General features: G+C 36.3%; 1 protein-coding gene across 3 annotated transcripts in view; it reads right to left on the bottom strand.

The window, feature by feature from the left end:
* Positions 1-5,003: 5,003 nt before the first annotated feature.
* The window catches only part of RORA (RAR related orphan receptor A), a 705,804-nt gene continuing 693,084 nt past the window's right edge, over positions 5,004-17,723 (bottom strand). For all 3 annotated transcript variants that reach the window (XM_055320037.1, XM_055320039.1, XM_055320038.1), the window contains 6 exons: positions 16,240-16,361; positions 14,744-14,876; positions 13,965-14,072; positions 12,169-12,279; positions 11,127-11,239; positions 5,004-9,484 (listed from right to left, as the gene is read on the bottom strand). In XM_055320037.1, coding sequence (XP_055176012.1) covers positions 9,320-9,484; positions 11,127-11,239; positions 12,169-12,279; positions 13,965-14,072; positions 14,744-14,876; positions 16,240-16,361 — 752 coding nt within the window. In that variant the 3' untranslated portion in view covers positions 5,004-9,319. The remainder of the gene's footprint in view (positions 9,485-11,126; positions 11,240-12,168; positions 12,280-13,964; positions 14,073-14,743; positions 14,877-16,239; positions 16,362-17,723) is intronic.

Below are 17,723 nucleotides of genomic sequence, written 5' to 3'. Positions count from 1 at the left end.
GAATAAAAACAAGGCAAGTGTTCCATTAGAAGCTGAAGTTTTATTATAGGATAACAGTACATAAAGCACATCTAAAATTGATGTGTTCAATGCACTTTTAATAAAGGTAATGTAATATTAAAGGTACAGTTTCTAAGTACAATATAACAACATTCATATTAGAATGAAAATTGGAGTATTTAAAAGACAACATTAAATCTCTCTTTTTTTTACAGCTTGTATTTACAAAATGAATCAAAATATTTTTTTTTTAAATTGAGGACTCAATAAAATAACAAACAGCTGGAAATAAGCAGACTACTGTAAGAGTGAATTGAAAAGAAAACCCAATGTAAGTGAAAAGTTGGATGATCCTCTAATAAAGATCATTAGCAAAGTTTTAGTACAATACTATTTTTAGGATTTCCATAAATGGCTTGCATTTTTAGTGTGGCAGAAAAGGAGTTTTTACATACTGTACACAAAACAGACAGCATATATTTATAGGTACAGTATTACTGTTTCCAAACTTGCATGTATATTTACAGAAGGCTGAGTTTGTTACTCACAGAGTTTTGTGAAATTTGTGTGCTTAATCTTCAAGACCTACACACAATTAGAATCAGCATTTCATGTGGTCGTTTTAAATGTGGCTTTAATACTTGGTTGTAGAAGAAAGTGTTAACCATAAGGCTTGACGTACTTTATAAATTTACCCCCAAAAAAATCCCAAGAAAAAATTTAAATTTGGGCACACTTGTCATTTAACAATTATCAAATGCTGACATGTGCTGGCCATTGTGTAGACACAAAGAGATACAATCTCTACTTTCAGGAAGTTTAGGATGCTAAGTGGTGCTTAAAAAAACAAAAACAAAACAGGTTTCAATCTCTAAGTGAAGCAATAAGGAATGACATGATTTGTATTAAAGAGATTTCTCCCTAAACTGTAGCCAATTCTCTTTAAAAGGTTAACTATTAGCATTCGCTCTCATTAACCACATGATTGCATTTATAATTAAGGTAACAGCAACTCTTCCATAAAAATGGAAAATGTCTAGAATTGTGGGTAAATATGCAGTGCATGGAAGCCAATAACCATGGCTTGAGAATTTATCACCTTCAATTACAAAAAGTGCAGTAAACAGAAACATTTGCTCTATATTTATAAATTGCTCAAAAATCTTTGCTAAAGATCTTACAAATTCAGTAATATTACAGAACAATTCTAATCAATATTTAATAAGGTTAACTACATCCTTAGTTAGATATTTGATATACTTTTGATTTTTAACAATGCCAATAGGTCTTGGGAGAATCGGTGAAAGAGTTTAACTAAGCTCATTGTTAGATGACTTGTAAAATGAAGGTCTTTCACTCACAGTTCATGGAACTGGTTGAGGTCAGATTAAAACAGAACATCCCTTGTCAAATTTGCTCTATGGCCCGTGCTCTGCCATGATACTGGATATCTCCAAGCTTCTCATGGCTCAGGTAGGAGGGGAAACACTTATTCTGCCATCAAGCCACCAAGGATATTTTATATAAATGCCTAAATAGGAGCTAAGTACACAACTCAGTCAGGTGCCAATAACATGATTCCTTAGTAAGAAAAAAAAAAAAGTATTACTCCATTAAACTAGAGTGTTTTTTTAGGATCTTGAAGGCCTGGAAAATTATTTTTTCAGCTCAGGAGATATGGTATAAAGCCAAGTAGCAAACATAAAGTAAATGCTAAGAAGTTTTCATATATCCATATTTATAAACAAATTCACCCTATAGATGTCAAATATCCATACTAAGGAAGTAATTTTATCCTAATTAAATACACTCTAGAATAATTTATATAATGATATTATGTATTTAAAGAGAAAAGCGTGTCCCAAATCCAGCACTCTGATACAGCTGCCAGTTGGGAACAGGTAGATATATATATATGTATATATATACAAATATATAGTTATACTCAGTGAAATTAACAAGACCCAAAGGTGGTATTGTCTAGGAATAAAAGGGATTTTTTTGTTGTTGTTCACAAAAGTAACTTATCTAGCACCACACATCAGAAAAACACAAAAATAGCACACTCTAGTTCTAAACAGCTATGTCTAAAATAGATTATATAGTAAAACCAGTATTATACAGCATATTGTGGATTTGATAAACAGATAAATATTTGCACTGAGTAGGCTGTTTATAATATAACATTTTCTTATCTATACAGAATGAAAGCCAAAAAGTTAACTGTATAGAGATGTGCAGAACAACATTAAATATTATGACTTAAAAGCAGGGACCAAGGTAAATTTGAAAGAAGAGTAAGAGAGAAAATGTTTACAGGCCATTACAAGTTCTTAAGTTAATAGTAAATAAGGAATCAATTGCTCAAGTTGAAGAAAGCAGTAAACAAGAGATTGCATTTACATGCAGATGTCTAAAATTTGTATTTTTTTAAGTCTATGCACAAAAGTCATTTGTTTTATTGCTTGACATTCAGTTATGGCTAGATTATTTAACCTATTTTTTTTTGTACTTTGGAAACAAGAATATTGTTAAAGGTGCCATAAAAATGGACAACATTGAAAACGGTTTGCAAATAAACCACCTAACACTGCAGTTCTTTATACATATTAAAAGCCTTGTCTGGGGTTTGTCATATGTTAAATATATTTAAACTGGGAAAATATGTTGTAGCTTGAAGCCTCCCATTGGCCCAAACATCCAATACAAAAACACATCTCCACAAAAGGAGCAAGCAGACAGAACAGGTACATTTAAAGAAGCAGCCAGCTAATGTCCTAATGTTTAAAAATTTACCACTGTTTTATATGAGATTTCAAACCACTGTGGATATAAGAAGAGAATTTTGGATTCAGGAAGATGTGTACAGTACATACGAATTTTTTTTGTGTGTGTGAAATCATATTCACTATATTGCTCAAGAATTATCTGCATTTACATATGCAATCTGTTCAATAATAACCAAGTTCCTAGAAATAGTTTTCATCCACATTAAAGTCATAATGAGTGAGAAGGGAAACACACAGACACTGGAGAGAATTCAGTTGCTCTTAGAGAACAACAGCACGGAACGTGAGGGCGTATGCAGTGTGTCAAAGCTCACAGCAAGCTGTCTTTCATTAGTTCTTAGAAGGAAAAAAGCCAAAGAAAATGTGGCGAACACACTACATGTAAACGGCGAACATGGATTCTGTAGGCATCTATTTAAAATATTCATAGTTGCTTTTTTAACACAAGACTCCATGTTATATTGCATTGCTGAAAAAGCATTGTTTTTATTTGGATTGAATATTTTGTCATTGGTTTGTAAATAAGTAAATGACTGAATGAATGTATTTATTGCTCTAAGATTGGAGGGTCTGGTTAAACACGGAGATCCCTCCATCTATGACATCTCCTTAGTATAAAGCCAGGCTTCTGGATTATTTTAAAAATTATTCTGAGAGCCTGACAAAACTGGTCGGTCATACTTACAGAAACAAGCAACCGCTCCGGAAGTGAAACCGATTGCTTTGGAAAGACATTTTCTCCAGCCTCCTCATGTCTTAAGAATAAACAGTAATAGGAAGGCCTCTTGAATTGAATCTGGTGGAACCACTTTCCTAATACTAGTGTTTAGGGATAGAATGAAAACTCATATCGTAGACTGTTGGCAATAGGCCAAGACTTACTACTGCAATTACATTTCTGTTAATCTGATCCACAGTATAAAGTTGTTTCTATAGGGTTCTGTTGTATCATATCTTTATACGTAAGACAGGGCAATCACGTTATAGTATGTGAAAATGTTAATAACCTGTGTCTGTGTATGTATGTACATGTGTGTATGTATATGTATATGTGTCTGTATGTATGTATGTATATGTATGGTGTATATATGTAAAGGTGTGTGTGTATGTATATATATATGTTGAGAGAGAAGGAGAGAGGGGTTTCTGCCATTTTCCATAGTCTTCATTATCAAAAAACAAGAAGGTCAAAGTTTCTTTTTCATCTAAACGACATGGAAAGTTTCCCCAAATTATACTCCGCTATGGTTGTAAGAAATTATGGAAAGCTCCTTCTGAATGTGTATTCCAGGTAAGGAAGAATCAAAGCCAACAATATACTGAGGTTCACTGACATTATGAAAATACATGGAAACATGAGAATGAAATTATATTGCAAAAATGTCAAATATAACCCTAAAAGCTGATTCATGGCGCTGTTATATAGGTGGGTTTTGTCTGTCTTTAAACATTAGCTCTTGTATTAATTCAACAGATGAAAACTATAAAAGTAGAAGTAAAAGAACTGTGAAACATAAAGGGATTTGGGGGTTTGCTTTTAGAGGAGAACACAATGAAAATAACAGTTATTTGTTGGCATTTGAAAAAAATGTTTTTAAATTTTCACCTCTTTCACTGCACTGATAGGCAGAGCTCTCATCTCATTATAGTCTTAGACAATTTTTTGCATACTATGTAGAATTTGAAAGTTTCTAATATATAATGCTATGAATTTATCATGAATATTTTAATTATCAGAGGAAGGTCAATGGAGTATGTAGGATTACACATGAAGTGATGCTTTCTGTCGGTACACTGCCTATTAATTTATCTTGTGAACATACTGGCATAACTTTATACTGCTTTAGAAGCTATTCAACACTTTTAACCACACAAGACTGAAGAACACATATATTTTGAACTCAACAAAATGAGACAATAGTGAAGAGTTTACAAACACACACACACAGAGTTCTACACAGTTCACTTGTGCCTTGAGGGATAGTATTATTATCACTATTATTAATAATAAAAAACACAATTTGTCCCAGTAATACTGGCCACCCTGTTTGAAGAGTTTTAGAAGATCCCTGAGCACATTGTTTCTGACTCTTAACCCCGACTCCAAAGTGATAGGGCTTCTATTGTTGATATCAAGATGGATTGTCATTCACAGTAAGTCAATCATAAGGTGCTTATTTACCCTTTTTTTTTTCACCAATCAGCACAAAGAACTGTCAGAAAATAACTTTTTATTATTATTATTATCTTAAAATAATAGCACTGGAAGGACACATGATTTAAACAATCAATGTTTGAAAACAGTGGCTTTAGGATTATTATCTGGCTGCCCCTCAACAATAACAAGTGATTCAATCGACATTCCTTAGCCAAAAACAAAAGGCAAAAAAACCAAAAACAAAAACAAAAACCAAAAAACCAAAACTGTACAAATATGTATTTTTTCCCTGAGGGATCAAGGTACACCCGCAAGTGCTCTATGTACATATTGCACTAGAGAGGAATGAAGAACATGTGCAAAAAAGCAACAATGAGAGAAGCTTACATCCTACTTAAACCTTTTCATTAAAGATTCTACTACGTTGTTTTGCATTTTGGAATGTCGGAACACAAACAGCTATTCCTTAGTCTAAAACTAAAAACACATATTTCTACTATGGCACATTCAATGAAATAAAAAGTTTTCCAAAGACAGATAGACAAATTCCATCAAGAAAATAATACAAAGTTTGTTTGTTTGTATTTTTTTTTTTAGAAAATTACATTACTTTCTTTCTTTGTTTCACATTACAAAATCTTTTTTTTTCTTTACACAAATCACATTTTATTGCAGGAATATTTCAAGTGCCATCAAATATTTATAGAAGGGTTAAAAAAATAGAAGTCTCTCTAAAGTGGTCCAGACAAGGCTTTGTATAGAATAAATCTTTTTTTTTCCCATCTTCTAGTTTTGATTTAAGTATTTTGAATACATTTTCTTTTCCATTGACACTTAGTAGCCTAGAAGCGGTCTGACACACGCACATCATACACACAAAAACCACACACACACACACACACACACACATACACACACACTCCCTCCTCACCTGGCCCTCAGCCCACCCCCATACGCTCACAGAGATCTGGGTATCCACACTATAAAGAACAACCAAACTTAGAAGCAGTGTCTTAAGTTATATTTTCCTTAAGTTAGGAAGGGTGAATTAGGATGCTGAAGACTTTGTAAAAAATCCATAGCTTTAACGCAAATTAGGATGCTGAACACTTAAAAAAAAATCCATAGCTTTAACACAATTTGCAAACTGTCCAAAAAAGCACTTTCATCTGCACTTTTGTTTTCATTGTGAACAAGGCCAGGTTCTTCAGAATATAATACAACCATCTGACACCATTGTAACCAAAGGTATTCAGGCTTTGTACAAAAGCCTTATGTACCCTATGTGAAAAAAACTGTATAAAAGGCATTATAGCAGCCGGGATAACAATGATGTGATTCCAATCTTTGAAAGACTATTGGATATTTAAGTATAGGAAACTTTAATTATAAGAAATCTTAAGCATAATTGTTCTGTATCACCAAGTAGTTTGTGTCATTACACAAGTTACTATAATAACAGAATAAAAATGCAAAGTTTTTCACATCCTTTTCTATACATTTTTTAAACTGAATTTATTGTTTAACTTCAGATCCCAACTTTGATCCAAATAATAGTTGTTCCCTCTGTGCACCGAGCACACCCCTCCTGCTCTGTTCCTACACTGTCGATGTATTTTGCTCTTAAAGTCCTCACCTTGCTTTTCTTTCAGAAAGACCTGATAGCAGCATCATGTCAATGTATATTGGTTTATTCTAAAAGCAATGTCACCATGGTGTGACTACTACTGGGATTAAGCATCTTTTTTTTTTTTTTTTTCATTTGGTACATGCAAAATCCTTTCTGGGAAAAGGAATTTCTTTTAAGCTCAACATTATGCTCTCTCTCACCCTTAGAGAAGTTCAATTAGTTCTTAATTGTTTCACAAATGGACACTGGAATTAGGTTTAGTTGCTCTTTAATGCGCTAGCACCTGAGGCTGGTCATATTCAGAAAGCTTTGGTTAAAAAGAAGTTAATATACTTTAATAAAACCATCCCCAAATTTAGTGAATCAGAATGACAAAAAACAAAAATCAGACCAAAATAAAAACACACCACCACCCTCCCACCAGGAGAAACAATAGGGAAAAAAAATGGACAAATAAATAACTAAGCTTGGTACTCTTTTCAGAGTATAAATACTATTGATCATTAAAGGAACTATAGTTATTTAAATTAAAAATTTGATTTAACCCTTCCTGCCCAAATATAAATACTATATGCTGATAGTTAACCTCTCTATATAAACACTCACATAAAGTTTCATATACTTGTAAGAAATTTAAGTAAATATTACTCTCGTCTTCTATTTATGGTTAAACCCTTTTACAATGTTTTTGAAAAAAAAATTAAGATGTTATTTAGGCTTCATACACACTTATGTGTGAATAATTCCTTCCTCTTTTCCAAGTCCCTCAGGAAACAAATCAGAAAATCAGTGGAGTTAAAGCCAGAGTAGAGGGCTCTGGGAAGCCCGTGCTGTGATCCACATGACATTAGGAGCCACAGTTCCTAGGGAAGATTCAAGAGGACCCTGGTGGTAGAGACACTTTCTTTGCTATAAAGGGCTGCCTGGAAACTCCCACCTTTGCACTATGGGAAGATGTTCCCTTTCCTGTATCAACATGGTCTTTCAGACCCAAAGTCTGAGTCCCACCCCAACTGATGAAAATCATCTTCGAAATGCCTACATTTCCAAAGGGCACTTATTTTTAAAACATGCACACTTGTGTATCAGATTATTCATTTTCCCTTCTAATAATTCCATTGGGAATTATTAAAATAAAAAAGCCCCCCAAACATGAAATAAAACAAAAACATTCAATATTTCTCACCTGAACACAAAAGCCAAACAATCTTCTAAATATTTAATAAAATAAATTACAGTCCACAGTTTTCTAGTGAAGATAAATACAAGAGTAAATGTTTGCGGCTAGCATCAACTTCAGTTTGAATGCTTAAAATATTTAATATTTAAATAAGAGAAACCAGTTCAGTGTTGCATATCTCCCCTTGTCCTTCTATCCACTGTCTGTGAAATATGGAGAGCAATATTCTAGAACTATAGCATCTAGAAGCAGCTCGTCTAGAACTAGTTCACTCTGAGATACACTCTTAGAATTCCTAGATTATACCAAGAACATAACCATTCACAATTAAATGCTTCATGTCCTCACATGGGGAGTGTGTGTTTGCTCCAGATATGATCTTTGGGTCCTTCTTATAATAAAAGCTGAATTCCCAATGAATATTTGGGTTACTGATTTGTTCTCCAAGCATAAGAATTACAAGTTCAGACGGAGTCCATATAACTACTGAATTTGTGAAATGAGCCTCCCCTCCCTCCTCCCCTTGCCTCCTTGAGGTGACATTTAAAAAACTTAGAAAAAAAAATGTGCATGATGGTATGAGTCCATAGCACCAATCGATCATTCCACTTTGTATGAAGCATAAACACATCTGTCCTTAAACTTACCCAAAAGCAAAGTATAATTTAGGGAGAGTTCCGTTTCTAATTCCGAATAAAGTGTAGAAGAAAAAAAAAAAAGAATCCGTATCGTGATTTCTAGATATGACCAGCCAGTCTTTTAAGAGTAATTTGTAAACAGCAGCATAAATACCTCCCGACGTACTTTCCAAGCCTTCTCAGTTAAACTTGTGTTTCTGGTGCACATGCGACGCGACAGTGAACACGCTAGCATTTAATTTAAAGAAAAAGGTGCAAAATGAAAGTGCCTTATCAATTCAACAGGAAAAGCTACACCAGTAACTACATTTTATATTAATTAAAACAATATATAAACAATATCTCTTTTAGCTATATATAGTCTTCATGCCCATTTACCCTGTAATATATTATAATGCTATTGTTGCTAGTGCTATGGACCCTTTTCATGCCATCCTGCTGACTGGCAATGATCGGTGAGAAAAAATAAAAACTTCCTTCATGAGACAAAGAGCAAGTTGTGCAAAGTCACGCCGCCACCTCCATTCTGCACACCAGTCACCGATTATTGCTGGACTCTCTGTGGTTATGACCGCTTGGTGACTCTGCGGAAAGTCTGTGGGCAGTGAGCTACGAGAAAAGGAAATGCTCCGGCTTTAGTACCCTCCTCCAGTTGTAAACAGAGGTCAATGATCAAGAAGTAGAGACAGAAAAAGGGTCCATTTCTGTAGGCATAATGGAAATCATATGCATGAGAAAAACAAGTTCAACTTTTATTTGTTTTCATTGTTTCCCCTCCTTTGCCTGACCCCGATCACCAAAAGATGTGCAGTGTGTTGGCGCTCCAGGTCTGTGCAGGGCCATATAAAGTGTCTCGGTTAATTTTGTTGTGGTGGTTTTTCATGTTTGTACTTCAGACATTCTAGAAGTGCTTAGGTGACACATTTACCCATCAATTTGCATTGCTGGCTCAAATTCTGAAGTGAACAACTCCTTGTATAATGGAGGAAAATGAAGTCGCACAATGTCTGGGTATATTGCTTTAAATGCCATTAGCTTTTCTGTATGTCGTCCACATAAGGCTCTTAATGTAGACACCTTGCATATTAACTGTAAGTGGAAGAAAAGACACGTTGTGAGGAGAGAACAGACACAAGCATCAAAATTCAGGGAATCTGGAAGATCTTTAGCCCGTTGTTTACAAAGGTGACACACACTGGAAGCAACTTACATGTTCTTCCAATAGGAAGATTGGTTAAAAACAAGTGTTAGGCATATCACAGAATACCAAGTATAGATTAAATACAATTTTTTTGGGACAATTTTGAAGACAAATAATAGAATGACCTGAGAGGATGTTCATGAGCAGAAGTGGCAAAGTTGAGATAAGAAGCCAAGCCTCTCACCTTCTTCTCTTATTCCAACATGCTCTCTGCTCTCCCATCCCCACCCCTGCTCTCTACAGCTCTGGAGAAAAAAGACATCTGGTGCCAGAGAAGAAGACATGCAGGCAGTCATGGGCAGGCGAGGTCATTGCAACTAGAGATGATGGCATCCCCTACATATTTTTTGCAGAACCAGTACTAGCCAACTCCAATGAAAACAAGTTTCTTTTGGAAAGACCTTTGCCTGTACAAAGCAATTTTGGGTCTGAGTATAAGGCTCAGAAGAAAGAATCATTAGAAGACCTGGGTGGAAGTCTCTGCATTGACCATTTCCCAGTTGAAGACAATACAACAGCTTGAAACGATGCTTTTTATACTCCAAAAGTACTGTGCAAATGATATATTATCTCTACCAGAATAATCCTAAGAAACATATTTGATAGATCTTGTCCATGGGTTAGGTGCTCTCTATAATGAAAGAACCTCATTGTATCCTTGCATTGGGGCAAGAAGATGGAGAAGAAGGTAAGGGTCTGGAGAGTTCTTCTATTTTCCATTCCTGCCTCAATCTCTCATTGAATGGGTGCAAAATAAAAACAAAACAGCAATTAACCCCTAACTTCCCCTATCTGACCTAACCCTAGCTCTCAGGATAAAAGAAAAGAAAGCAGGAAGAAAAACCCAAACCTCTCAAATCCATCTTCCTGAACAATAAAACACATGAAATAGTCTAAAAAATAATACGGCTGATTTTTCAAAGACCAAATACATATTTCCAGCACTAGCACTGAGGAATATTAGCATACTTTAAATTGACATCCTAATTATATTTTTATTGCAAAAGGTAATAATTAGCAAAAATGAGGCCTTATGCTTTGAATACAGGGTAGTAATGGGAAATTGATGAAGAAAATACAAAAGTCACTTTCTGTTGATTACTAATGAATGTAATGGAAATAGAACTAATATTAGAAGATGTGATTATCCTGCTTGTTTAGTCCTTTAAAACTTCTTCCTTCTAAATTCAAAGATTCCTCTCTAATTTATATCAATGCAGAACATTAACTCTGCTCTATACACAACTTAGGATGACTTCCAGAATGTGTCAATGCTTAAAAAAAAAAAAAAATTCCACCATTGCCCTGTTATTGCAAGACACTTCACAACCAGTGATGGTAAGTAGAACATAACCTGAATTTTGGCTCAACCAAATTTTTTGAAATGGAGATATTTCTTTCTCTTTCAGTAGCCTAATTGCTTATGGATACTTTCAGGGGCTGGTAAGATGACTTATAACGGTGGCTGACAGCAAGATCTGTGGTGAGGGATAGATTAGGCTATGCCAGCTGGACACCTTTCTCTCTTACCTTTGTAAGTATTCCATCTTCTCGGTGATTCTTCTGCAGGACGTGTTGAAGAGCTAGCTGAATTTTCTGTTGCAGTTTTTCAATTTTTACCTTTTCCTGCAGCCACGAGCGATCTACACACGAAGAATGATTATTTCTTAGTATTCCTCCTACGTGGTTTCAGGACACCCCAGTTCCTTAGGACTCTTATACACAGATTATTATACCACAACTCAGAGTTAGAGAACAATAGGCCAGTTTTAATCCTTGTTCAAAATCTGCTCCTAAAGCAGTGGAACACTGATCAACAACAGTACAGTGATAAAGCTTTCCATTTTTACTGATGCTTAAGGGAAGGGAAGAGTCCTCCCCTTCCAAAAGGATAGCTATTTAAACCTAAGGCATATACAAGGGCAAATGAAACCACCTTGGACATTCAAATCTTTCTAATAATTACATTTCTGGATAAAATACTCAGAGCAATCCTGCTAGCCTTTCTGGCAAATATGAAAATTGCTTTTAATCCAAGGCGACTAAAATTGTCAAGAGAATTCCAAATGACTTAAGTGTTGTTAATTTAGTCTTTATGTGTAAAAGTTCCAAACAGAAGACAGTAAATTTGCAAAACAGATTATCCCCAAGAGGCAGTTCTAGTTGAAAACATAGATTAAATTCAGATAAACTTGTGGATGACATCCAAATGAATCTTAAGAAAAAGTAGGATATCTTAAAAACCATGTTATCTTGGGAGATTTGTGTTAAGAAGGGCAACCCTACTCTACCAGAGCATTTCTCATGATATCAGGAGGTTAATTATGGACTGGGTTTTACTCAGTTCTCATTTATTAAGATTTTATCAGAATGGCATGAGGTCTTCTTAAACATGTACATGTATGTGTGTGTGGGGGGGAAGGTTGCTATTTGATAAAATTTAGATTTAATAAGGTGGCAACCTCTCTTGGTAACACCTGAAAAGTGTACAGTCATTAAAAGTTATGTATCTTGTAAGAATTCTTTACCTGGACAATTTTTAAACCATTTCATTGTTATTTGATTATCTTACCTGCCGACATTAGTACAAATGCAGAAAATAATGCAATTTCATCTTCAGTCAGGTGCATAGAACATAAACTCTTTCCAAATTCAAATACAAAGCTAATAAAGTCTTCACAACCTGCCAAAGTTAAAGACAGTTTGGGATTTTGGTTATTACCCTAGGAGAAAAATATGGAATAAGGCGAGGAGGGATCTAATAATTTAAGAATCAAGGGGACAGCGATCCCTGGGTGGCTCAGCGGTTTGGTGCCTGCCTTTGGCCCAGGGCGCGATCCTGGAGTCCCAGGATCGAGTCCCGCGTCGGGCTCCTGGCATGGAGCCTGCTTTTCCCTCTGCCTGTGTCTTTGCCTCTCTCTCTCTCTCTCTATGTCTATCATGAATAAATGGATAAATAAATCTTAAAAACAAAACAAAACAAGGGGATAATAACATTTCTACAACTTAACAGTTTGAAATCTTAAAAAAAGAAGAATCCGTTTAGCTATCATCACCTTCACTATAATCCTTACCATTTAAAATAACGAGAGTGGACTTTTGTTGCAAGGTTAGTATATTATCAGGTACCACTCTAAGAGGTTTTCTTTGGGTAACTTATTTCTTCACAACAGCTCTATGAGGGAGGTATTATTATTATTACCCCCATTTTAGAAGTGAGGAAACAGAAAAATTATGTACTTAAGGTTATACAGGTAGGAAGTAACAGCCTGAAATTCAAAACCAGGCTGCCTGAATTCAGAACCCACAATCTTAACCAACAGAATTAAAAGAATTAAACGGCTACAATCCAACTGAGATGTTACATTCACTGATTTTTTGTTTTCTACTCTATTTGATCTAAACCACTCTTAAAAATGATAACAAATGACACATTCTGGTGGTAAAATCATTATAGCTTTTACAAAACTGAAAACACTTTTCTGAACGTGAAAGTCTCATAACATAATCCATAATCCATCCTCAAAAGATTGGTTAAGTTTGGGGGTGCCTGGGTGGCTCAGTCGGTTAAGTGTCTGCCTTCAGCTCAGGTCAGGATCTTAGGATCCCGGGATCCAGGCCCAAGTTGGGGCTCCCTGCTTCTCCCTCTCCTCTGTTCCTCCCTCTTGCTTATGCTCACTTTGTCTCAAATAAATAAATAAAATCTTTTTAAAAAAATGGTTAAGTTTGGTATCCACTCTTTTAGATTTGCATATTATGTATATGTATTTAAACTTCAATGGGCTTTCCTAAAGTATATAGGCCTTTGGTCATTTAACTGTTTTTAAAATCACCTAACAACTTTATCTTGGATACTGTTTTGTTCTTCTTGATTATATTCCACTTTATTTAAATTCTAGAAATCCAAAATAATTTTTGTAGTATATGTCACTTTCACTTAGCTATGCTTTATTTCTCTGATATCCACGTTTCATTCTTACTAATGGTTGTTATTGAGAAGTACAGAAGGGCAGACATTTAGCTCTTTGCTTGATTTTATGTATCAAATCACATCTTCTAGTTTATCTGAATAACTTATCCTAGGAAAATCTGGTTCTTAAAACCTGGAAGGGAACTGGAAGGTTAGACCATATAAATTTCTTTGATCACCGACTAGATCCAATGAAAACGCTAAACTTTTAAATGTAATATAGACAAAGAGCGTTTGAGCTGTGTGAATTTTCTGCAGTGACTATAAAGTAACAGAAGTATAAAATCCTTTAATTCTTGTTTCCAAATAACAGCTTCCCTTCTGTTCAGTGAGCTCTTTGGCGGGGCTCCCACATTTTCCTACAGCCCTGATGTAAAAGAGCACCCAGATTTCCTTACCCAAGGATTTGAAGACGTCGGGGCTAGCATATTTCCCATCAAAGTACACGGTGTTGTTCTGAGAGTCGAAGGCACGGCACATTCTGATAAACACCACCTCTAGAGAACCTAAGTGAAGGCAGAAATGGTGTGGATTATCTTCTCGTGGTGAATATTAATCTATTGTGAAGGCACTAATGTAGGGACCCCTTTCTGATTCAGCACAGTGGGGCTGTATGCACTGGAGCCAGTGGCTTTCTGTCACACCAGCTCTCTATTTAAAGGGACCCAGTTCACCAGTGTAATTAAAGATTCATGCTGAAGCTAATGGAGGCTGTAGTCCTGAAGAGAGATGGAGTTACAAATTACTTCTCTGGCAATCTTCTGCCTTGCAAACAGAATCTATCTAAGTTGCCAGGAAAACGTATGGATTCACATTTATTAAAACAAACCAAAACACCAGAGGTGTCCCTTTGAGTTCCACAAATAACATTCCTAACAACTCGCTGTTCCCTCCCGAGAGTCTGGTGCAGTAGAAACAAACACAGGTGATGGTAAGATGGGAGAATGTGAGTGCCCTTCAAATTAATCGTTTCACTTAGAGGAGAAGCAAAATGGAGGGAATGTTTCCCCACAGATAGCTCAAAAACCTTTAAAAGGACTGTTTCTGCTAAAAGAAACCCAAGCTATTATCATTGGAGAAAAACTGTTCCCGACACCTTCCTTACCAAGCATTTCTTTAATAAGCGGGTAAAAGCAGGTTAGGAAGAGATCTCAAAATTCACTTGCAAAGCACATACCTGCTTTGAGAAGCACAATTTGATCATTTTGACACAGTTCCATAAATCCATCAATGCGTTTGGCAAACTCCACCACATACTGTATAGCTTCCGTAATTTTGATGGCACACAATTGCCACATCACCTCCCGCTGCTGTAAGAGGAGTGAAGCACATTAGCAGACACGGTTACCCATGCCCCAGACACAGTTTGTTTTAACTGTTCCTATTTTGTAAAAAAAATCCTTCTTTGGAAATGGATTTAAAAAAGCTAGAGGATTAAAAATGAACACTTGGGTGATAATGATTGCTTCCAAGTCCCTTCCTGTCTCCTCCAATTTTTCTTTTTACCATTTTGGTGGCAAAGGGACAGGGAAAAGATATTATGAGCAGGTGAAAACATGAGTCAGGAAAGCAACACATGCCACTCTCTACCCTTGGGCCTCGGAGAGTAGCAAAGTAGGAACTTCTTTTGAGCAATCATTTTACCTTGGGGGAATTTAACACTACTTTACTGGGGGAAGGGAAGAAAAGGGGAGTCAATCATTTATCGTTCACCTGCTTTGAGCTAGATGCTTTATGACATTGTCTTGTTTCATCTCCCCATTTTCCATAAATGGACATAAATTCTCATAGAGGTTTCACAGCTAGGAGGTGTTGGAGCTGGGATTCAAATCCCAGCATCTCTGACTCTGAATCCTATTTCGCATGCCTTGTGATTTCTTACTGCTTTCTGCTTTCCCTTTGAAACACTGGCTGGCTGCTGGTGTTACCTGCTTTTTCAAAGGTAAATAACGTGATGTGTTGCTATTCTCTAACCTATTCTGTTTAATTGCTTCTACATACCCACTTCCTAATTTAGTTTTAGGGTAACCTAGATCTGTTACATTGCTCACTTGTTCCCTCAATCTTAGTTTGATTGTTTTCACCGATATGAGGGGGTGAAGGAAACACTGAATTAGGAGGTAGGAGTCATGGTCTAGTCCCAATATTTTCACTGATTCTGCCAAGGGATATGAACTTCCTCATATGTAAAATGAAAGGGAGGATTAGCCTGGATAATCTCTGTCGTCCTTCCTAGGCCTACATCTCTATAATTATTGGGGAAAACCACAGCATTTCCCTTTACTAAAGCAGAATGGGTAACTGAAGCTTCCCCTTTTCCGGCTTTGCCCTCCCATTCTGGTGGGATATCTTGCACTGTGATATTAGGACAAATCTCAATTCATTCAGGCTTTTGGACACTGCTTCATCCAGCCCCCACTGACAAATGATAGGAGATATGTGTATAGTCATAGGTATAATAGAATTTGTTAATGCTAGAATTTCACACACTTGCACCTCAGTAAGACAACAAAGCCCCAAGTATATGATCATCTCTAGAAGAAAGATTTTAAAGAGAAATCTGATATCTGATGAAAGACATTCATTCTCTAGTCTGTATTCTTAATCAGATCTCCTGCATAAACACCCTTCCCACTATTGCCTCAATCCTGGGTAAAATTCTTCAGAGTGTACCTTGTTTTGGTAGCTCTCTATCTCCTCCTGCAGAAAGGTCTGCCACGTTATCTGCTGGAGCTCTTCTCTCAAGTATTGGCAAGTTTCCAGATGTGATTTAGATATATTCTGTGCAAGGTGTTCTAAAGAGAAAACAGGAGATCACAAACATGAAAAGCCAAGCTCTTCTCCAGATGATCAGGGTTTTCTCTGCCTAATATTTGGTTTAAAAAGTAACAAGTACAAAGCAACACACTGAGCCAGTTTTATTTATCTTAGATTTTTAAATAAGCAATTTGGAACTATTCTGTATTTTGGAACATGAAGGTGAAGAACAGGCAAAGCCAATACTTAGCAATAAATCTTGGTGACCTCAGAGACCCTCCTGACCTTGACCTTCTCCTGTGGCTTTACACCAACATCTGGGAATGAACAATTATAAGCCAGGGTAGGTGTGGGAAATGACCGACACAGCTTCTTCTTGGCATTTTTATGAAGACACATCTGCTGTGTACATTGGCCTGGAGAGGATTACTCTCCCAAAATTAGGCAATGGTATGCTTTTGTGAAAATGGTTACTTATTTCCTTTTTTTTCCCAGCAAATAGCACAAAAAGCATTACTGAGAGCCTATTATGTCACTAAATATAGGGTGGTGGTTAAGAGGTGGACTCTGGCACCAGACTGCCTGTGTTTGAAACTCAGCTCTTATGCCTACTAGCTGTATGATCTCGGGTAAGTTAATCAACCTCTCTGTGCTTTGATTTCTACATTTGGTAAGTGAGGAAAACAGTACCTACTTCACAGGGCTTGTGAGAATTAAGTGAGTTCAACACTCAGAGCAGGGAGGATTACATAGTATGCACTACATAAACATTTGTTCTTTTTAATTTTTTTTATAAACATTTGTTCTTGTACTGGAGAGTAGGTAGTTTGAGGATATTAAAAGAAATAGATGCCAAAGAAGTTTCTCTAGGAACTCATAATCTGGTGAACATGTATGGACATGCCAACAAAGGACAACTCAAGATCTTAATAAAATAAAGCATCAGGTTGGATTATATCAGAAGATAAAAAAAGAGAGAAAGAGAAACAGAGAAGATAGAGAGGTCCTCTCATGGAAGGGAGAGATGAAAAGAATTAGAGGATGCTTCTTGGCAAGAGAGGACCACCTGGAGTGGACCCTGAAGGCAGGGGAGGATTTGGCAGGCAGAGGCCAGCAGTGTGAAGAGGTGAGCTGGTTCCACATTCAAGGGATGACAGATGAAGGAGCAAATGGTGGCATTTACAGAGGACAGGCAGATGCAATAAAGTGATAGTATCAAAACAGAAACGTGAGTAGGTTAAGGTCCACATTCTGGAGAATTTCAAATATTAGGATTAAGGGTTTGGACCCGCTTAACAAAAGGAGTCAGTGGAATTCTCAAGGGGGAGCTGACACGTCGAGGGAGGGTCGTGATTGGTGTCATGACTGGTGAACTGGAGCAGAGGCTGGAGCCCAAGGCA

This window comes from Nyctereutes procyonoides, unplaced genomic scaffold (genome assembly GCF_905146905.1).
Source record: "Nyctereutes procyonoides isolate TBG_1078 unplaced genomic scaffold, NYPRO_anot_genome, whole genome shotgun sequence".
Classification (NCBI taxonomy): domain Eukaryota; kingdom Metazoa; phylum Chordata; class Mammalia; order Carnivora; family Canidae; genus Nyctereutes; species Nyctereutes procyonoides.
The sequence above is the reverse complement of the archived record's forward strand: the minus strand, read 5'-3'. Positions and strand labels throughout refer to the sequence as shown.